The sequence below is a fragment of the Myotis daubentonii genome, chromosome 10, assembly GCF_963259705.1.
Source record: "Myotis daubentonii chromosome 10, mMyoDau2.1, whole genome shotgun sequence".
In the NCBI taxonomy this organism is placed as follows: domain Eukaryota; kingdom Metazoa; phylum Chordata; class Mammalia; order Chiroptera; family Vespertilionidae; genus Myotis; species Myotis daubentonii.
This window is the reverse complement of record NC_081849.1, coordinates 9,394,114-9,416,787: the sequence shown is the minus strand read 5'-3', so window position 1 is coordinate 9,416,787 and position 22,674 is coordinate 9,394,114. Positions and strand designations below refer to the sequence as shown.

The window sequence follows — 22,674 nt, the reverse complement described above, 5'->3', positions numbered from 1 at the left end:
GCATCCCTAAAGCGCCCCGGTGTCAGGCCGTGTGGTGCGCTGTGGTATCACTGGGCCTTTATGTATTCCTGGTATTTTTCTTCAGTAATAACAAAGGGAAACACACACAGGTGCTTTGACATGACCAACCTATTGGTAAATCGCACTTGCAAGAAGGAAACGAAATCTGTTGCTCCTTAGGGTGAAAGGCGAGGAGTAGTCATTTACATTTTTTGTAGATTTATTGCTCTCCCCCAGCCCCCTCCCCACTCCGTAACTTGCAAATCCCAAGGTCAGCGGCGCTGCTGGGGACCACTCTAAAGTGGAAGGAGGAAAAGGTTCGCGGAAGGCGAGGGTCCGGGAAGAGGAGGGGCGGGCGCCCCGGGCCAGGTGGCCTCTCGGCGCTGCCCGCGGGGGGCTGGGCCTGCGGCCCCCAGCCAGCCTCTCCGCTTCCCACTTCCCATGCGGGAACGGGTCGAGTTCGGAAGCCACCGCAGGGATACGGAAGCCTCCTTCTGCCAGTTCGGCAGGACCGGACCCGCAGCCAACCTGGCCAGCCCCGGGCGCGGGTCCGCGCTGAGCCGCGCCGAGGCCCCCGCAGCCCCTGCCCTGCGCCGCTGAGCGAGGCCGCCCTGCGCCAGGCGGACGCGGCTGCAACTCGTGGAGGCTCAGCGCGCAGGCGCCGCCGAGCCCTGCCTGGATGCTCAGTCAAAGCACTAAGGCCAAAAAAAAATAAAAAATAAAAAATAATCAGCAATTTATAGAAAGAAGAAGCTATAGTCTGTCGGGATGCCCAACACCAACAGGTAGGAGGCCAGCCTCTCGGTTAAGTTTGTGGGGAGGAGGGCTCACATGTCGATGAAACTGCAGGTTCGCCAGGAAAGCGCTCCCCCTCCCCCCCAGGTGGGTTTTTTTTGTTTTGTTTTGTTTTGTTGTGTGTTTTTTTTACAATAAACTACATAATGGAAGTACATTCGGACAATGCATCTTCAGTCGGGCTTATTCAAAGCTCCATTTTTGGAAAGCGTTGCAAGACTGAGGACTACCGCCTGCGAGCCGCCGGAAACAGTTCCCTTGCAGCACAGAAACAGTCTTCTCGCACCATCTTCGCGTATGTAATGCATGTCTCCCCCTCCTCCTCCCCCCATTATAAATCCAGGGGTGGCGGATTTCAGGGTTCGTAATGTTGCATGATGAGATCGGTATTTACCCGGGGACGTACCAGTGGGGAAATTAAAATCATCGAAGCAGTTTTGCCTGGGTTACCGTCAGCATATTCCGAGCAAGTGGAAAGTGGCAAAGGAAATATGCTTAGTGGAAATAGCAGAGGAAGCCGATTTTCCCGGTGTGATTCCCAGGCATCTAGAAGAAAATGTGCATTTTTTTTTTTTTTTAACGAAGCCACTTTCGATTTGCAACTAAGATGATCAGTGTAAATGGAAAGGCTTAATTGACCAAGAAATACAGGTTCGTGTTAAATTTATTTGAATCCAGGCATCCAAGATTTACAAATGGAAGTCCATTATTCCTCTGGGTGTGTTTTCCTGGCCAGTATTTGCATTAACCATTTTTAATAATCGTGTGTGCTTAAAAGAGGAAAGATTTGCCAAAAATGGGGTGGGGTGGGAGTTGGGAAACAAAAGATTAAGTCACATCAAATCCTGGGATAATTTCCTATTAATTTAGAAATCAGAAATGTTGAAATTATACTCTAAGGAATCAAAAAATACACTCATAATATACAGCATGAATAGTGACACATGAGTTAAAAGATAAATATTTTGCAATGGTTCTTTGGATCCATATCTACAGGGGAGTTACCTATAAAATACTGACAGATACTAATAGACCTCAAATAAATGCAGTCTCCTCTCTGTCTTCTATTGTCAATCTTGTAGATTCCATTGCAACACTAGTGACTAATTCCTAGACTGGCATATTTTATGATTGTGGGACATTATCCCTTTTGTCCTAAAGGTACCAAAAAAACCCCACATATGTTCTCCAAAAGAGGGACATTTTTAAGTTTATCTAGCTTGGAAAACTAAGCAAGCCAATTGTCTGAACTCTCAAGCAAAAATACTAAAGCAAATAATAACATTCAAAATTAAAACTTTACTTATTTCCCATAAATCAACAGCTTTATGTTAGCACTGCCTGACATCATTGCTTGTTAACTTCATACCTGATAGCTCTTTTTTCCCCCCCAGATATTCTGATGGCAAATCAAATGGAAGAAAAGAGGAAGCATGACAGCAGATTGGATCGATTCTCTTTGTGGATTACATTTTCAGTAAAATGTATGGGTCTGTCTTTTCCTTGTTCTATCTAGATCATGAGACTTGACTAAGGCTGTATCTTTATCCTCCATCCATCTATGGCGAACTATAGCCATGCAGCTGACAACATTTTGCAAAATCTCTCCCCTCTAACAGCCTTTCTGAAACTGACTTCCTTGGGTTTCATAATAGGAGTCAGTGTGGTGGGCAACCTTCTGATTTCCATTTTGCTGGTGAAAGATAAGACCTTGCATAGAGCACCTTACTACTTCCTGTTGGACCTTGGCTGTTCTGATGTCCTCAGATCTGCAATTTGTTTTCCATTTGTATTCAACTCTGTCAAAAATGGCTCTACCTGGACGTATGGGACTCTGACTTGCAAAGTGATTGCCTTTCTGGGGGTTCTGTCCTGTTTCCACACGGCTTTCATGCTCTTCTGCATCAGTGTCACCAGATACTTAGCTATCGCCCATCATCGCTTTTATACAAAGAGGCTGACTTTTTGGACGTGCCTGGCTGTGATCTGCATGGTGTGGACTCTGTCGGTGGCCATGGCGTTTCCCCCGGTTTTAGATGTGGGCACTTACTCATTCATTAGGGAGGAAGATCAATGCACCTTCCAACACCGCTCCTTCAGGGCCAACGATTCCTTGGGATTTATGCTGCTCCTTGCTCTCATCCTCCTAGCCACACAGCTTGTCTACCTCAAGCTGATATTTTTTGTCCACGATCGAAGGAAAATGAAGCCAGTTCAGTTTGTAGCAGCGGTCAGCCAGAACTGGACCTTTCATGGCCCCGGAGCCAGCGGCCAGGCAGCTGCCAATTGGCTATCGGGATTTGGAAGGGGCCCCACACCACCTACCTTGCTGGGCATCAGGCAGAATGCAAACCCCACGAGCAGAAGAAGGCTATTGGTCTTAGATGAGTTCAAAATGGAAAAAAGGATCAGCAGAATGTTCTACATAATGACTTTTCTCTTCCTAACCTTGTGGGGGCCCTACCTGGTAGCCTGCTATTGGAGAGTATTTGCAAGAGGGCCGGTAGTACCGGGAGGATTTCTAACAGCTGCTGTCTGGATGAGTTTTGCCCAAGCAGGAATCAATCCTTTTGTCTGCATTTTCTCCAACAGGGAGCTGAGACGCTGTTTCAGCACAACCCTCCTTTACTGCAGAAAATCCAGGTTACCAAGGGAACCTTACTGTGTTATATGAAGGAGCATCTGTAAATCTTTAGCCTTCTGAAACACTGACCTTCTCTGTTAAGCAACTGTGGCCTGTAGCCATATCTTGAGAAGAAAATCAAGAATGGGATTAGTGGTTATAGGGATTTGGGGGACTTTCTGCAGTCTTTGCAATTGTTCACCGATAATCCTATTTTAAATCTCAGAGTGATCCTGCTGACTGCCCATGGAGGTTTGATACTGAGAAAGGACTGAACCACTGCCCTAAGTTTCTTTATGTGGTTGAAAACTAGGTAATGAAATTAGCAGGTGCTAAGTATCAGTGCTAAATGCTGTGTATATCACTACTTATGAAAAAAACATTTCAAAAAAAAACTAGCATTGGACATCTTAATAAGTTAAGTTGACTTGAGGTAAATATGTTGATAAAAACTAATTTTAGAAGTTTGAAGAGTTTAAAACATTTCATACTATTATTGTTTTGCAAATACTAAAATACTTGGGGACTTAAAGTACCATAATCCACTAAAGATATGCCATGAATTATTGAATTGTGACATTTAAAAAAAAAATCATCTTGTAAGTTTGGAGGTGCATTCCAAAGCAGTATATTGGTTCCAATTAGAGTTTACTTTTTTTTAAAAAAAAAAGTGTGTTTATTGATTTTTAGAGAGAAAGGAAGAGGGAGGGATAGAGAGATAGAAATATTGATGAGAGAGAAACATCATTAATGGGCTGTGTCCTGCATGCCCCCTACTGAGGATTGAGCCACAATCCAGGCATGTGCTCTGAACAGGAATCAAACTGCTGACCACTTGGTTCCTGGGTAGACACTCAACTGCTGAGCTACACCAGTCGGAGCTAGAATCTACTTTTTAAAAATTAATATGTTACCATTACTAAATACCACTTTCCTTACCTACTAGTTAAATTGCTAGCATTGAACTGTATTACTTGATTTTTGTTGATTTGGTACAAAATTTTCCCAGTTCGCTTTTATTTGGCCTGGAAGGCAACATTAATGGTACAATTGAGCTGTTCTAATAATTCAGAATAAACATGTTGCTTCTAATATCTTTCATCTTACTTAGTATTAGAGCAAATAGTCAAGGGATATCAAATCAGTAACTGGTCATGATCATGCATCTGGAAGTACATGGAAGATCATTAACTCTCTTTTCTTTTTCCTCACGTGGTTTAAAAATTAAGGTGCACATTATTGGAATAATGAAATTGTGCTACTCATTCTAGTATGTTCTGAGAAGCAGGCAGTTGATGTATGTTTATATTTTAAGTCAGCTGTCAAGGGGAGACCACAGCCTTAGTATGACATCCTGCACAGTTTGTGAAGTGTTTATTCTACAGAAGGCACAGTCTTGTTTATATTTTCTGCACATTCAGTGTATTTGTCATTTAATTATTTAAGATTTAACTTGTGAAAGCTTTAATATGATTTCTGGTATTTTAGAAATATATTAGAGTCTGTGAGTCTCATTCTTTAAAATACAGATGTGTGAATTTCAATATAAAGTTGCATTTGCCAAAACTTAACTGTGTAGCCTGTTATTTTCTGGAATAAGTTTTATAGTTTTTGACAATTAAAAAATTTTTGGACCTGGAAAGCAAGCACAAACTAGGAAGACTAGCTTTAATATAGTTTTTTTTATTTTTCTTGCTCACTATTAATTTAGAAATGGAAATGCATAAATGATAGGGAGTATAAAGCTGATACACATTATATTATCTGTAAAAGCATTATTTGATAGCTTATTATAATTATCTTTCTCTTTATTTTTATAAGCCAGTAACATTTAGAGACATACCTGTGTAGTTGGTTAATTCAGAATTTTCATATAAATATCACATTTTAATTTGTGGCAGAGTAGAAATTCGGGATTCTAAATATTTAGCTTGTAAGAAGAATAGTTTACAATAATGTTATGACAAACCAGACAAGCTGTTATTGTTTTTTGTTTGTTTTTCATTGTTTTTATTTGTTTGGGGGTTTTTGTACTTAAAAAAATAAGCTTAGGAATAATGGAACAGAATTTTTATTGCTATAGTGTATCTGTAAAGAGAATATATAAATATAAATAAGGAAAAATAAATAAAATGTCTCAGTGATGTATATAACTATTCAGTTTGCTCATATAAGGACAGCTGAAGCGATGATTTAGTGAGGACTCTGTTAGACCTCATTTTTACTTTATACTAAAGTTGATTGGATCTGAAACAGTTTAATGTACAACACTGGGTTGAATCTAGCAATAAAGTCCCCTGGTTGCTACTAAAATCATTATCCAATATACTACAATAAAGGAAATGTTATCAAAAGATATTCTGGAGACATTATGTGTCCAACTAAAAACAAAGTACAGTAGAGACATTATTACAATGATTATATTTATAGAGAGCAACTGGTAGAAAATTCAGCAAGGATCCCGAGGACAGAGAGAGACCAGTTGCCATGTTGTATTTTGGAATCCTAAATTCCTGTGCTATTAATGCTATACACAAAACAACAACAACAAAATGGGAGTTCAAGTCCCTCCATATCTTGACTGTCCACTTCCATATGAGAGATATTTCAGCTCCTTCAAGAGACCTGGAGGTGTCTTCTCATCCATTTTTATAGCTTCCTGCAAGTTAGCTTGTGAATGCCTGGGTAAAGGAAGGCACTAAGATGCCCACTCCCAGGGGCCTCCCCTGGTGCCCAAGCAAAGATGAGAATTACCTATGAAATGGTACATATCTTTATTATGGAAGTATGCCACTCCTTCAACTTTTCTACTGCCCCCTATTGGAGATATACAACCAAATTACCTAATCTATTAGCTGAAAAGTTGTGTGGCCTGCAAAATTCAAATACAATTAAACATATTTATAATTGTAGAGACATATTCCTTCTCAGCCATGAAGTAGAGTTGTGTTGCAACAGGTGTTACTGTAGGACCCTTGCAAGTGGAACCAAAAATCTTCACTTACATGTATTCACCATTAGATAAATTTACCTTCTGCCATTTTTTACTTTATCCCACCAGCATCGTAGACTGTATTGTTAGTAAAACAAACAAAAAAGATCCAGCTTATATTAGTTTCATATATAAAAAAAAAAAGAAAGAAGATAAGATGATAAACGGTAATGTTTCAAATGCTGGCTAAACACATTAATTTAGGTAGATAGTTATCAGAATTAGGGTTATTTATGATTTCAAAATCTTATGAGTTTGTTTTTCTATGCAAAATACATCACTTGCATGTCTGTGTTGCATGTCTGTGAATATTCTCTTACAAATGTTTTGAATGGAAATTGCAGGGCCTACTAAGATAACAGTTTATTGCTGACATTTTTATTGTTCTCAACTCAGAGCACGCTAGTGTTCTGTGACTTTCCCAATCCCCTCAGAAACTTTTTTAAAACCACATTGAAATGATAGAATTGTTTGATTTTGAGGAACAAGTTCCTAATTAGTCTATGTAATGGTTAAAACGAAGATGTTATTTGTAAATGAAAGGATTCCTTTTTGCCATCAGTTAACACCATCAAATACGTTAAAGGGATATTGAGAACTGGAGCAATGGAGAAAATATTTGGGGGGAGAGAGGGAAGTCTAATTTTTTTTTTTTTTTTTGCCGTATACTACAGTATAACAGGTTTTAATTTTATAAAAGAATTATGAAAATAAGGATTTATTTTTTGTTTTGTTTTTTTGAGAAGGAGCTTTTATATCATCTCCTTTTGCCAAAGGGATGATATCCATTAGCTTGCTCAAGCCCTTTCGATTAAAAGGATTTTAAAGCCAGATTTCCTCCCACCAGATCAAGCAGTTAATTCAAGAACTGAAACCTTGAAAGGCTGGGGAGGAAAGAAAAGAGAATGTGTTTTTTCTCTGAGTGATTATAGAAAAAGGCCTCAAAAAAACCCACAGGTGGTTGAGGCTTGGAATTATTCACAGCCACTGCCCCTACACCCCTCCCCCGCCACCTCCTAGACAACAAAATCTTCTTTAGAAAGGCAAGTTTTTTCCTTTTTTAAAAAATTTTTTTATTGATTTTAGAGAGCAAGGGAGAAGGAGAGAGAGGATTAGAAACATCAATGATGAGAGAGAATCATTGATCAGCTGCCTCCTGCACGCCCCCCACTGGGAATCGAGCGCACAACCTGGGCATATGCCCTGACCAGGGATGGGACTATGACCTCCTGGTTTATCAGTCGGTGTTTAACCACTGAGCCATGCTGGCTGGGCAGAAAGGCAGGTTTTTAAGTTTGGCTTGGAGACAAAAAAGTTTCCTTTTTTCCTCTGTGTTTGGAAAATAATAGATTCTTGATACAAATACTAAAATTGATACTATAATGCATGCCCTGGTTTATGGGATTTTGAATAGACAATAAAATAGCATTTAACTTATATGGATAGTCAAGATCATGAGGTGAAGAAGTAAGTCATTTTGTTTTCTCCACCATGAAAAAAATAAAAAGTTGAGGATGTTAATTTTGTCCCGGGGATAAAAAGACTTTTTGATCATTTTAGTAAGCATTTTTACTTACCCATCATTCAATCAATAATCATTTCCTGCATGTCTGTTCTTGGGCAAGTTACTTAACCTTATATGTCTCATCAATAAAAACATCCTCAGGTTATTGAGAGAATTGAGAGGACTCAGTGAATGCATCCTTGTGAAGCCCTTAAAAGAGACTGCGGCATCTTAAATGCTACTTTTCATGGGCACACCAATTATGAGACAATGTGATAAGTGCTGTAGGTGAGATAAGTGTTAAAGAAACACAGACAAGCAATTAACTCTGTGAAGATGGGAGGAGGAAGGTGATTTCAGACAGAGGAAATAAAATGAGCAAAAGGCAAATAAAGAGATTTGAGAGCTCAGGGTATGTTCAACATAGAGATCCACTAAGCAGGGACATTTAATGTGGTGTGGCTGCAGCTTTGATACCTAGAAGGGGAGGACCCACATGGCATAAAGGTTAAAAAAACACAAGATTTGGAAGTTTAAGTGGTTATTCTGTTTGTTACCAGCTTTATAATCTTAAATAAGCTAACTCAACTCTTTGAGTCTCAATTTGCTTATCTGTAAAAAGGAGGAGTAAGTAGTAGCAATCACTACTTGTAAAGATTTTTTTTTGTTGAGCTAATAATAACAATTATTAATGACTTACTTCAAAGACCCTTTCTAAGTATTTTTCATTTATTATGATTATCATCATAAGTAGATGCTATTATTTTCCATGCTTTACAAATATAGAAAGCGAAACACAGAGAAGGTAAGTAGCTTGCACAAGTTAGTAATAACCAAGTCATGAATATAAAACACTTAGCACAGTACCAAACCCAGAGTGAAAACTCAGTAAATGTGTTTGCTGGTGGTGTTGATTTTAACAAAATAACCGAAGAAGGTGAGAGACTAATGGGAGCTGAAGTGAGTGAGCAGAAACAGAGCTCCACCCTTCAGACTTCAGCTCCAACTTGTTCTCCCTCTTTTCCCACTGGGAATCTAAAGGAAGCAAAGAATAGTTGGTTGCCTAATACCCCCTCTTTGCTTTCACATAGGATCATATTACCACCAAATCAGGAGAATCCATCCGCTTTTTCCAATGACTTCTTAGAAGCTCATCGCTCAATATATCACTCACATTTTAAAAGTGGGGTACACACCTCAGGCCATGTGGAGAGTTTTACTTAGATCTGACTCATAATCTTCGGTTCTAAATCAATTTCATTATATGCTATATAAAACGGAGATTTTAAATGGTGGTTACCCAACTCCGTGTCCAGCCTTTTCATGGAGTCTGCTGTCAAGTCTCCCTTTAAGGGTCCACCTTTTAGGATCACCATTCCCAGGCACTTCTTTCCCTACCCTATACTCTCTCCAGAGCCTTCTGTAACTCTAGCATTCATAACACTAGATAGTAAAGGGATGATTAATGGAGAATAAAATAGAAGAATTACCTCATGAGTCCTGTTTGCTTAGTATTCATGCATAAACCTGGTATTCACACTTTTCTATTTATTGACTCATAGTCAGTTGTTTACCTACCTGGCCATCCTTCACTGAATTTCTTTTCTAAAGCTGTTATTTTGCCCATTTGAATTTCCATACATTCTTGCCAATTGAGCTGCATTCTTACTATTTGACCTCTTAATTTATCAGTAATTTGTACCAAGGAGATTCTATTTTCTAATTTAAAGTGATAGCCTGTGCCATTCCTCCATTCCAGTTTGGTGATATTTGTGGTCTCAGTAAACAAATCTTCTATTTAATTATCCTGTTAATGTGGAAAAGCATGCCAGCCTGGATGTCAGGAGCTGTGAGTTGCTGACCAGCTACAGGCCATGTTCAATTCACTTGATTTCTTAGTTCCCTAAACTGGATAATAAAGGGGTTGATCTCTAAACTTTTTCCAGCTTGGAAAAAACCTATGCTTTATACCTCTGGGTCACTGATGTTCCCAGGACATTAATGACATGGTTATTTCTAACAAACATAGCTTCCAATTGCTGACATTAATACACTGAGTGCTATTTCCTATTGTTCAATATTTCAATTAACTAGGTTCCTTCCTAAGCAGCTATAGACCCAAGTTGATCCTAGCTTGTTGGTATCAAACACTATAGAATATCTATAGTATATTAAAATACTTTTTCACTGGGCTTCTGTTTTATTCATGTGCTAACTTCATAATAGCACTTTTCATTTTAATTAGACAGACTTTATGCCCTGCTTCCCGTTTGAAATGACAAAATTATGGATATTTATGGCCTGTTATTAATGTTTATGTTCTATTCTCATTTTGTAAATAATTTTTTAGAGGGCACTAAGTTCCTGTTTCAAATATATAAAACATAAAATTTAGGAAGATATTTATTACTTGTGATTATAGAATGACCCATCTTTGAACAGACACTTAATAAGCACCTACTATGTACAAGGCGTTGTATTGGGTGCTTAATAAATCTTTTAATTGAATCTGGTATTAGTTGAGGTTTTAGACTTAAAGACTTGTAAAATGAACACAAATCAAGTTTTCTTTTTTTTAAATTGTTTTTTCTGTGCATTACATCCATGATAACATGGGTTTTTAAATTAAATCCAGTGAAAAAGTGTTTTCCTATTATTTTTAATCACACCCTTAGGATTAAGTGGTTATACTTAATGGTGACTTTTATTTATAATTTTTGGTTTACAGCAACAATACTATTTAGTTATTATAAAACAACTTTTAAAATATATTTTGAGGCTAGTTACTTTTAAGAGAATAAGAATAAACAATTATTCTTATCATGCTAGTTACATTTTAGCTATGAATAAATGTAAGTTGTGAAACCTAGAGTTCATCATTCAAAAAAACAAATGCACCCACTTTTACATGGTCCTGATTCACCCCCAGTGTATTGAGAATCCTGTACAATCATTGCATGAATGCATTTATTTATTTATTTATTTTCCTCCTACATGTTTTTCTTTTTTATTTTAATTGTTGAGGGTATTACAGATGTCATCTACCACCCCCCTACTTGCCCCTCTCCAACAAGCTCCAGCTCCACCCTTGGCCTTCACCAGGAATATTGTCTGTGTCCATGGACTATGCGTATAAGTTTTGATTGTACTTTTCCTGAGTTCTGTCAGGCTGTTGCATGCTTCCATGCCTCTGGACCTATTTGTTTGTCAATTTATTTTGTTCATTAGATTTTACATGTAAATGAGATCATGTGATATTTGTCTTTCTCTTACTGGCTTATTTCGCTTAGCATAATAATCTCCAGGTCCACCCAGGCTGTTCCAAAGGATAAGAGATCCTTTTTCACAGCTGTATAGTATTCCATTGTGTAAATGTACCACAGCTTTTTTATCCACGCATCTCCTGATGGGCACTTGGGCTGTTTCCAGATATTAGCTATTGTAAAGAACACTACTAGGAACATAGGGTGCATATATTCTTTCTGATTGGTGTTTCAGGATTCTTAAGATACAGTCTGAGAGGTGGGATCATTGGGTCAAATGGCAGATCCATTTTTAATTTTTTGAGGAATTTTAGAAATATTTCTTTTGAGGAAAGTTTCTTTTGCTGTGCAGGAACTTTTTAGTTTGATGTAGTCCCATTTGTTTATTTTTCCCTTTGTTTCTCTTGCCCTAGGATAAGTTTTTGGAATATTTGCTCTAAAACTGCAATATTTTAATAAGGATTACATTGAATCTATAGATTGCTTTGGGTAGAAAAGACATGTTAATGATGTTAATTCTTCCATAGTATATGCTTCCACTTATTTGCATATTCATCTATTGCTTTCTTTGATGTCCTATAGTTTTCTGAGGACAAGTATTTTATCTCCTTGGTTAAGGTTATTCCTAGGTATCTTATTTTTTTCGTTCCAGTAGTAAGTGAGGTGTTGTTGTTTTTTTAGTTTCTCTTTCTAAAAGAGTTTAGTATTGGTGTGTAAAAATGCCATTGTTTTCTGGATGTTAATTTTGTATCCTGCTACTTTGCCAAATTCATTTATTAAATCTAGCAGGTTTTTTTTGTGTGTGTGGAGTCTTTGAGGTTTTCTATGTACATATCATGTCATCTGTGAATAATGACAGTTTTGCTTCCTCCTTTCCAAGTTGGATGCCTTTTATGTTTTCTTCCTATCTGATTGCTGTGGCTAGGACTTCCAGTACTATGTTGAATAAGAGTGGTGAAAGCAGATATCTCTGTATTGTTCCTGTTCTTAGGCAAAATGGCTTTAGCTTTTGCCCACTGAGTATGATATTGGCTGTAGGTTTGTCATATATGATCTTTATTATTTTGAGATGTGTTCTCTCTTTTTCTGCTTTGCTGAGAGTTTTTATGCTGGATTTGTGGAATGCTTTCTCTGTATCTACTGATATGATCATGTGATTTTTATGCTTCATTTTGCTTATGTCATGTATCACCTTTATTGGTTTGCAAATATTGTACCAGCCTGAATCCACCCCCAAAATAATTCTAATTTCTTCATGGTGTATGACCTTTTTAATGTATTGCTGAAATTGATGTAGTATTATTTGATTGAAGATTTTAGCATCTTTCTTCATCATGTATATAGGCTTCTAATTTTCTTTCTTTGTAATATCTCTATCTGGTTATGGAATCATGATAATTCTGGCCTTGTTAAAGAGTTTGGAAATCATCCCTCTTCTTATATTTTTTGAAATAGTTTGAGGAGGGCCCTGACCGGTTTGGCTCAGTGGATAGAGCATCGGCCTGCAGACTAAAGGGTCCCAGGTTTGATTCCCATCAAGGGCATGTACCTTGGTTGCGGGCACATCCCCAGTAAGGAGTGTGCAGAAGTCAGTTTATTGATGTTTCTCTCTCATCGATGTTTCTAATTCTCTATCTCTTTCCCTTCCTCTCTGTAAAAAATCAATAATATATATATATATATTTTAAAAAAGAAATAGTTTGAGGAGGATTGGTATTAGGTCTTTTTTCAATGTTTGATAAAACTTATCTATAAATCCATCTGGCCCAGGAATTTTGTTTGCTGTTAGTTGTTTGATTACTACTTCAATTGTATTAGTTATCAGCCTATTCAGATTTTCTGATTTCTTCTGGTTGAGTTTGGGGAGATTGTATGTTTCCAGAAATTTATCCATTTCACCCAGATTATCCTGTTTGTTGGCATAAAGATGCTCATAGTCTTTTCTTACAATCCTTTATATTTCTGTGGTGTCAACTGTTAGTTCACCTCTTTCATTTCTGATTTTATTTATTTAACACATTGTTTGCAGGTAGTTTTTATCGAGCGCTAACAGGTGGTGCGGGCCATTTTTGCTAATTTTTTGTGCAAATGGCAACATTCAGTAAAATTATGATAACTTTAGTTTACGTATTTATACGTTACCCACATTCTACCTCTAGTCTATAAAAAACGTATTAATATGTGTCCCGCACTCTACTACACTGGTAGAACGTATAAATATGTAAAACGTGTAAACACGTTTCCCGCATACAATGTGTTAAGTCCTCTTTCTTGGTTTCTTGAAGAGTCTGGCTGAATGCTGATCAATCTTATTTATCTTTTCCAAGAAATAATTCTTGGTTTTATTAATCTTTCGTACTGTGTTTTTAGTCTCTACGTCATCTATTTCTACTCTGACCTTTAATATATCCTTCCTTCTACTTACTCTGGGATTTTCTTGTTGTTCTCTTTTTAATTATTTTAGTTGTAGGGTTAGATAGTTTATTTGAAATTTTTCTTGTTTCTTGAAGTAGAGCTCTGAACTTCCCTCTCAGGACTGCTTTCACTGTGGTTCATAGATTTTGCATTATTGTGTGTTCATTTTCATTTGTTGCCAGGAAGTTTTTTATTTCCTCCCTCTCTGACATCATTCTTAACCAATTCATTTATTAATGACTACTATTTAGCTTTCATGTGTTTCAATATTTTTGTGTATTTTTATTATAGTTGAGTTCTAGCTTCATGCCATTGATATCTGAGACAATGCTTGATATGATTTCAGTCTTCTTGAACTTGTACAGACTTGTTTTGTGTCCTAAAATGTGGCCTATCTTTAAGAATGTTCCATGTGCTGAAACCGGTTTGGCTCAGTGGATAGAGCGTCGGCTTGTGGACTGAAAGGTCCCAGGTTCGATTCCGGTCAAGGGCATGTACCTGGGTTGCGGGCACATCCCCAGTAGGAGATGTGTAGGAGGCAGCTGATCGATGTTTATCTCATCGATGTTTCTAACTATCTCTCTCCCTTCCTCTCTGTAAAAAATCAATAAAATATATTTAAAAAAAAAAGAATGTTCCATGTGTTCTAGAGAAGAATGTATATTCTGTCGCTTTGGGATGAAATGTTCTGTAAATATCAATTAAATCCATCTGATCTAGTGTCTTCTTTAAGGTCACTGTTTCTTTATTGACTTTTTGTCTGGAAGATTTATTCATTGATGTCAATGGGATGTTAAAATTCCCTACTATGCCCAGATGATGGTTGAGGGTCAACCCATGAACTAAGAGGTTTACAGGTTCAATTCCCAGTCAGAGCACATGCCCAGGTTAAGGGCTCTAGCCCCAGTAGGGGGCATGCAGGATGCAACCGATCAATGTTTCTCTCTCTCTTCCTCTTTCTAAAAATCAATAAAAACATATTTTTTAAAAATAAAATAAAATTCTCCACTATGACTGTATTGATGTCTATCTCTGCATTACAGTCCTCTAGGAGTTTTTTAATATATGTAGGTGTTCCTATATTGGGTGCATATATGTTTACCAAGATTATATCCCCTTGTTGGAATGATTCCTTTAGTATTATGTAGTTTTCTTCTTTGTCTCTTGTTTTAACCTTTGTTTTGAAGTCTATTTTGTCAGATATAAGTACTGCCAACACTGCTTTTTTTTTTTCTTGGAAAATATTTTTACCATCATCCCTTCACTTTCAACCTGTGTTTCTTTTGTTCTGAGGTGGCTCAGTTCATATATATATATAATCAAAAGACATAGGGTAACCAATGGATGTATGGGTCATGTTTTCTTATCCATTTGGTTACCCTATGTCTTTTGATTGGAGCATTTAATCCATTTATGTTTAAGGTTATTATTGATAGGTACTTATTTATTGCCTTTTAAATTCTTTATGCCTATATTCTTTTCTCTCTCTTGTTCTCTCTCTTTCTTTTTCTTCTTGCAACAGTCCCTTTAGCATTTCGTGAAATGTTGGTTTGGTGGTAATTATCTTCTTTAGTTTCTTTTTTCTGTTTTGTTTTTGTTTTTTTGTCTAGGAAGCTCTTTACTTCACCTTCTATTTTGAATGATAGCTTTGCTGGATAAAGTAGTCTTGATTTCACATCCTTGCTTTTCATTACTTTGAATACTTCATACAATTTCCTTCTGGCCTATAGTGTTTCTGTTGAGAAATCAGCTGACAGCTTTATTGGAGCTCCCTTATAGGTAACTGACTGCCTCACTCTTGCTGCCCTTATGATTCTCTCCTTGTCTTTACATTTGCCATTTTAACTATAATGTGTCTTTTTATGGGTTTCTTTGTGTTCTTCTTGATTGGGACTCTCTGTGCTTCCTGAACTTGTATTGTTTTTTCCTTCACCAGGTTAGGGAACTTTTCTGTCATTATTTCTTCAAACATGTTCTCTATTCCTTGCTCTCTTTCTTCTCCCTTTGGTACCCCAATTATATGGATGTTGTTCTGTTCATATTGTCCCATAGTTCCTTCAAACTCTCCTCATGTTTTTTAAGTGTTTTTTTTTTCTTTTTACTCCTCTAGTTGAGTGTTTTTTTCTACCTTGTCTTCCAAATCACTGATTAAATCCTTTGCTTTATCAAGCCTGCTTTTAATTCTTTCCAGTGTGTTCTACACATCAGATATAGTATTCTTCATTTCCACCTGATTCTTATTCATGGCACCTATGTCCTTTTTCATGCTGATGTAGTTTCCATTATAGTTCCCATTTAATTCCTTGTAGTACTCAAGTTCTTGAAGCATCTTTATAACCATTACTCTGAACTCTGTGTCTGATAAATTGCTTATCTTCATCTCATTTAGGTCTTTTTCTGGAGATTCCTCTTTTTCTTTAATGTAGTGATTATTTCTTGGTATCCCCATTTTAGTTGTCTCTTTGTGTTTGTTCCTATGTATTAGATATACCTGCTGTGATTATCAGTCTCCATGGGGTGGCCTTTTGTAGTAAATGTCATGTGAGATCCATTGGTGCATTCTCCTTGAACTCCTAAGCTTGATGCTCTAGCAGTGACCCTTTTGTTGATTATTTGGGCTCTCCTGTTGTAATTGAGTCTTGATTTTTGTTGTCATGGACGGGATCTCTTTTCAGGCTGACTAGTTGTGAGTCTCAGTCCCAACCATGTCATGTGAGCTGTTGTACAGGCGCTGACAGGGCAAAATAACACAAAACAAAATACACAGGAAACAAACAAATCATACAAAAGATCCAGAAAACAATAGCAAAAATATCCACAAAAGAAAAGAGAATTAGGAAAGAGAACAAGAATAATGAACCGAAAAGAAAGAAAAAGATAATAATACCAATAATAAAGTAAAATAACAAGAATACTAGAAGAAAAAAGGGACAGAAAAAATATTCTGAAAAGAGAGAAGGGAGAGAAAAATATGAGTAAAAAGTATAAATAAGAAAATGGGAAAAAACGACAAGAAGAAAGAAAGAGAAAAATGAGAAGGTAAAAAGAAAAGAAAGAGGTAAATAAAAAGGAAGAATAGGAAAAAAAGAAAAAATAGAATAAGAAAAAGAAGGAAGCAAAAAAGAGATATAAAAGAAACAAGAGTGAAAAGAGAAAAAAATTAATATTGAAGCAATAAAAAATAAAATATTGAGAAAAAAGAAAACAAAACAAACAAAAACCAACCAAGTGAAGTTCATCTGATCAGATTTCAGTGCCTGCGAGGGGTCCTGCTTTTATGCTGCTGGAAGGTAATTGTCTTGCATGCTGATTTTAGGCCTCCCAGGCGGTAGTTTTGTGCAAGGCAATGTCAGAAGCTGTCAAGTTTGGCTTTTGGTGTCCTGTTCAAAGCTATAAGCGATATTGTGGCTGCTTTCCCTGGACCTGTCTGCCCTTTGTGAGAATAAACAAATCATCTTTTCTGTCAAAGAACAGTTTAGACAGCTGCCAATTTGGACTCCGTAACTTGGCAGCCGCCATTGTGGCCACATGGCTTGCAGCTCCCCTGGGGGTCACCATCTTAAAACAGCAAAGGCCAGCCCCTCCCCTTGAATTAGCCAATCGCGAAAGACTGTGCATCTGAGCTCCAATCACGAGTAAGCAACAGGTCACATGCATCAGGGATTATAAAGCCTAGCAGACCACCTGCTCAGTGTGCATGTGCTTCCCCAACATGTGCGTGCACCCTTCTACATAGAAGTAAAGATCTTTGCCTGCTGCCTGGCTCCCGAGTATGTTTTGTGTTCTACCAGGACCCCTGACTCGGGGGGCTCGCCTTATTTCTTACACCGTGGGAGGGACAAGCAGAGCTCCTAGGTTAGTGTTTAGCAGCACTGGGCCCTATGGCAGGTGGAGGGTGTGTACCCAGACTATTTCCCTGACCTTGGCAGGGCAGAGACCCTCTTAGGTAGGCTGTTGGGTCTCCTGGAAGCCAAGAGATTCTCTCAGCTCTCCCATGAGAAGGAAGTGCCAGCCAGGTTCCCAGGGATGAGGGGGGATGTCTCTGCCCCACAGCCAGCCACTGACGTTGCCTGAGACTGCTGCTCCCTGAGGTTGCGGCCTCCTCAGTTGGGTTCATGGTGCAGGGTCTGGCTAGCGGGATTCCAGAAAGTGGGGCGAGCAGGATTCCTTAGGGTGAGGTGAGCTGTATGCTGGGGGGCAGGGTATTTGCCTTTCCCCAGGCTTCAGCTGTTGGGAGGGGCTTTTATCTCTTAGGAGAAGTGGCTGCTGCTATATGTGGGGGATGACTCAGCACAGGTATCCTGGCAGCTGTCCTCCTGCCACTCTCCCCAACTCCCTCCACCCAGTCTCTCCTCAGTCTGGGAATGAAAATCCGGTGGGGCGTTGCGGGGGAGGGAGGTGACACTCTGAAAAAAGTGGCTTTGCCTCCCAACAGCTCTCCTCTCTGGCTCCCAGAAGCCTCACCGCAGCTGGTCGGTGAATGAGCAGCTGTTGCCCACTCTGGCTGTGCGGGCTGGGGTGCCCTTCTGGGGGTCCCAGCCCCTCTCCTCTCCAGGGGAACCCTCCTCACCCTTGGCCCTTTGCTCCTAGGAGCTCAGACAGTGCTTCTCCCATCATCACCCCTCATACCAGTCTCGAGGTGGTTTCTTCCTTGTTTAAAGTCTCCTCTTCAGCCAGTCTCCAGCTGGCATTTCAGGGTGAATATTTCCCAGTTTAGTTCTAATTCCAGTTAGATTCTGGGAGGAGGTGGGAGAAATATCCACGTACTCTGACGCCACCCCCCCCCCCCCATCAATGCTTTTAGATATGATTCCATTAAGTTTCCTGATGCAAACAGAACCTCTTTTCTCCTCTGAGGGGCCATTGTTTGTTACGCCTGGAAGGTCTTGGGCATTTTCTGCAGTTTATTTTCTGCTTTCTATTTCCATCATGGGCATGAGAAACTGTCATTTTCAGGAAGAAAAAACAATGAGAGAAAAAGACATTTTCTAATGTGCTGAATTTTGCTGAAGAATATTTACCTTAAGTCCAACTGAAACTGTATACACATGATAAAACAGATCCTAATAAATACTCAACTATTCTATTTTCAACCAAATAAAACCATTCTTATATTGATAGTCATGATCAATTATAAAGTGTTATTTATGATCAACAGAAGGGGAATGTAAATAAAATGCAGACTCAACTTCCTTAGATGTTTCTTTATGGTAGAAGACAAAACACATATAGTTAAATACATTTAACCATTAATATCAGAAACCAAAATATAGCAAGGGCACCCATATTTAATTACCAAAAACAAGCCACACAAGAATTGAAAGAAAATGGTAAGATTATACCAGTGATGGGAACAAGTAATACTAGAAACAAAATCTTTATTAGTAGTTGAGTTTGAAAAGTATGACAGTAAAAGGAATAAAGAATGAGACTAATACATATTTTAGGTGGTTTACACTTTGACTCCATTGTTTAAGAACTTTTAATTCTCTCTATTGTGCTGTTTCTTTGTCTCCGCATTTTGTTATGCTTCCTTGGTGCACCCCCTAGTGGTCTTTGTTCGAAGTCTTATAGTTAAACCTTGATTGTTGGCGGCTCTCAGTCCTGTCCCCAGGGGCTCTGCCTCTCTGAGTCCCAGCACCCGCTGCAAAGCTCGGAGAGAAAGCTGCACTCGCTCTGACCGAAGCCAGACAGTCCCGTTTGAGTCTGGGTCCCTAAAGACTCACCTGTATCTGGAGCTCAGAGTCTGCGACTCCCTCCCGATTGAAAACGCCAACCGCGCCCTCCGCCGCCAGCCCGCTCTGCGCACTCCGCACCTCAGAACCTGACCTCAGCACTGCGCCTCCTCTGAGTGTCCGTGTGCGTTTCTCTTTCCTCCTAGTTGTAGGACTTCCACTCAGCCAGCGTTCCTGTGGTTCTGGGTGATGTCCCTTCCGTCTTTTAGTTTCACTTTTGAAGTAGTTGTTCAAAGCAGCAAACTCCAGTGTTAACCTATGCCGCCATCTTGGTTCTCCTCTCTATTGTGTACATAAGATCAAATTCAAAGCCCATTAGGTATTATGACCTTTTATGATATAGCACTTTACTAATCTAGTGATATTCTTCTCTGCTTTTTTTCTATTTTCCATTTCTTACTAATACTACATAAACACATATAGACATTTCCCCCAACATACAGGCTATCTGACTCAAGCCATAAGCCCACTCAAATTTCATCTTTCATCACTTTGATCCGCATTAATTTCTCAGCTCTCTGCATGCATAGGTTATATGTAATGTGTGTAGTTTTACATGATGATGGTGTTCTCTAATTACTTAAGATTTCTCTAGTATGATTGTAATCTCATGGATCTTGTCATCTGCCTACTTTCGGCCCTCACAAAGTACCTTAGCTAATGACTATGTATTAAATAAACTAGGGGCCCGGTGCACGAAATTCGTGCACTGGGTGTGTGTGGGGGGGGAGTGTCCCTCAGCCCAGCCTGCCCCCTCTCACATACTGGGAGCCCTCAGGCGTTGACCCCCATCACCCTCCAATCGCAGGATCGGCCCCTTGCCCAGGCCTGACGCCTCTGGCCTAGGCATCCGCCCCGGGCAGCGGGGACCCGCAGCTGCAGCGGCCCCGCGAACGTGGGCTTCGCTTTAGGCCCAGGCAAGGGGCCCCTAGCTCCTGGGACTGCCAGCTTCGACCATGCCCAGCTCCCATCGCTGGCTCCACCCCACTTCCTGCTATCACTGGCCAGGGCGGAAAAGGCGCCTGATTCTCCGATCATGGCTGGGGGGCAGGGCAAAGGCGGCCCCAGGGCCGCCTTTGCCCTGCCCCCCAGCTCTTAGCTCCCCCCTGGGTTTCCGATCACTGTCAGTGACAGGGGGCTTCTTCCTGCTTTCCCTTTCGCCTCCCTGCATTGTGCCTACATATGCAAATTAACCGCCATCTTGTTGGCAGTTAACTGCCAATCTTAGTTGGCAGTTAACTGCCAATCTTAGTTGGCAGTTAACTGCCAATCTTAGTTGGCAGTTAATTTGCATATAGCCCTGATTAGCCAATGAAAAGGGTAGCTCGTACGCCAATTACCATTTTTCTCTTTTATTAGTGTTGATGCTTAAAAAGTAGAAATATTATTTACATGTAAGGTTTACTGTATATGTGGTTTACTTATTTTAGAAATTTTTTATTATAAATTTTGCCTTATCCCAGTTGAGATGTTATCTCAAATATTATTTCCAAAACAGGCATAGAAAGAGAGAAACTCTGTAATCAAAATCTAGATAATTCTGCCATTTCCTTTTTAAATGAGTATACTACTAATTTTTTTTTCAATGACCAGGGCATGGACAGCCCATAATCACTTTTGAATGCAGGGGTATACTACTAATTTTTTAAGGACAAATGAACTTTAACATTTTCTGAAATGGTGAAGAATTTTGAACTATTCACACTTTCTCACTGGGCTTTCTTCTGAGCAGTTTCAGACAAATGGCCTACATAATCAGAAAGGCTATATGTTTTATTTATAATAGATCTGCAATCCTATCTAATAAAAGACAAATAGAGTAATTAACCATACCTCCGATATGCTTCCCATTGGCTAATCAGGGCGATATGCAAATTAACTGCCAACCAAGATAGCCGCCGGCAGCCACGCAGCTGAAGTGAACAGGAGGCTTGCTTGCTCCAGTGATGGAGGAAGCCAAGGTTCCCCACTTGCCGTGGCCCGGCTCTGAGCTCCGAAAGGAACAGCTCCGAAAGCAACTATGTTTCAATTATAGAAGCTAAACAACCCCAGATACCTGCTTTCAGCCAGCTGAGGTCTCAGAGCTGGAGCTGCAACAGTGTTTTAATTATAGAAGCCAAACAAAACCCAGATACCTGCTTTCAGCAGCCGAGGCCTCAAACTGGAGCTGGGCCTCAGAGCTGGAGCTGGCTCTCAGCTCCAGTGACAGCCATAGAAGGTAAATAAATACCAGAATTAAAAAAAAAAGGAGAGGTTGGGAGCTTCAGTCGCCCACCAGCCTGAAAACGGCCCTCAGCCCCTCACCCAGACTGACCAGGCACCCCAGTGGAGACCCCCACCCTGAAGGGGCTGCGACCAGATGCAAACAGCCATCAGCCCCTCATCCAGGCTGGCCAGGCACCCAAGCGGGACCCCCACCCTGATCCGGGACACACTTCAGGGCAAACCAGCCAGCCCCCACCCATGCACCAGGCCTCTATCCTATATAGTAAAAGGTTAGTACGCAAACTGACCCTAACAGCAGAAAGACTGGGAATGACTGGTCACTATGGCACACACTGACCACCAGGGGGCAGATGCTCAATGCAGGAGCTGCCCTCTGGTGGTCAGTGTGCTCCCACAGGGGGAGCTCTGCTCAGCCACAAGCCCGGCTGATGGCTGCCAGTACAGCGGTGGTGGTGGGAGCCTCTCCTGCCTCCTCAGCAGCACTAAGGATGTCCGACTGCAGTTTAGGCCTGCTCCCCGCTGGCAAGTGGACATCCCCCGAGGGCTGCTGGGCTGCCAGAGGGATGTCTGATTGCCAGCTTAGGCCCAATCCCCCGGGGAGCAGGCCTAAGCCAGCAAGTGGTCATCCCCCGAGGGGTCCCAGACTGTGAGAGGGCACAGGCCAGGCTGAGGGACCCCTATGCCGAGTGCACAAATTTTTGTGCACCAGGCCTCTAGTTTTAATTTAAATAGGTAGAGTATTCAAAAAATTTTAAGATGTTATTTTGAAACATTCTTCACTTTTGACGATATTCATAGGTGGGTACTAAACAAGGATAGCTCTTAATTTATGTTTTAGTAAGCACTTACATTAAAAATTTTATTTAAGCCGAAACCGGTTTGGCTCAGTGGATGGAGCATCGGCCTGCGGACTGAAAGGTCCCAGGTTCGATTCCAATCAAGGGCATGTACCTTGGCTGTGGGCACATCCCCAGTGGGAGATGTGCAGGAGGCGGCTGATCGATGTTTCTCTCTCATCGATGTTTCTAACTCTCTATCTTTCTCCCTTCCTCTCTGTGAAAAATCAATAAAATATATTTTAAAAAAATTTATTTAAAAATTAAACTGGTGGAATTTTTTAA

The 22,674-nt window shown here is 39.9% G+C and overlaps 1 protein-coding gene across 4 annotated transcripts; it reads left to right on the top strand.

Moving 5' to 3' along the window:
• The first annotated feature begins 263 nt into the window (after nt 1-263).
• GPR85 (G protein-coupled receptor 85) lies at nt 264-5,723 on the top strand. 4 transcript variants are annotated; one of them, XM_059711542.1, is made up of 2 exons: nt 264-785; nt 2,190-5,723. In XM_059711542.1, exon 2 carries the CDS (start codon nt 2,357-2,359, stop codon nt 3,467-3,469), a length of 1,113 nt encoding a protein of 370 aa, XP_059567525.1. In that variant the 5' UTR covers nt 264-785; nt 2,190-2,356; the 3' UTR covers nt 3,470-5,723. The 4 variants fall into 4 exon arrangements, with proteins under 4 accessions (XP_059567525.1, XP_059567523.1, XP_059567527.1 ...); XM_059711540.1 differs by having other exon boundaries at nt 264-1,090; XM_059711544.1 differs by lacking the exon at nt 264-785 and adding an exon at nt 1,104-1,411.
• The last annotated feature ends 16,951 nt before the right edge of the window (nt 5,724-22,674 follow it).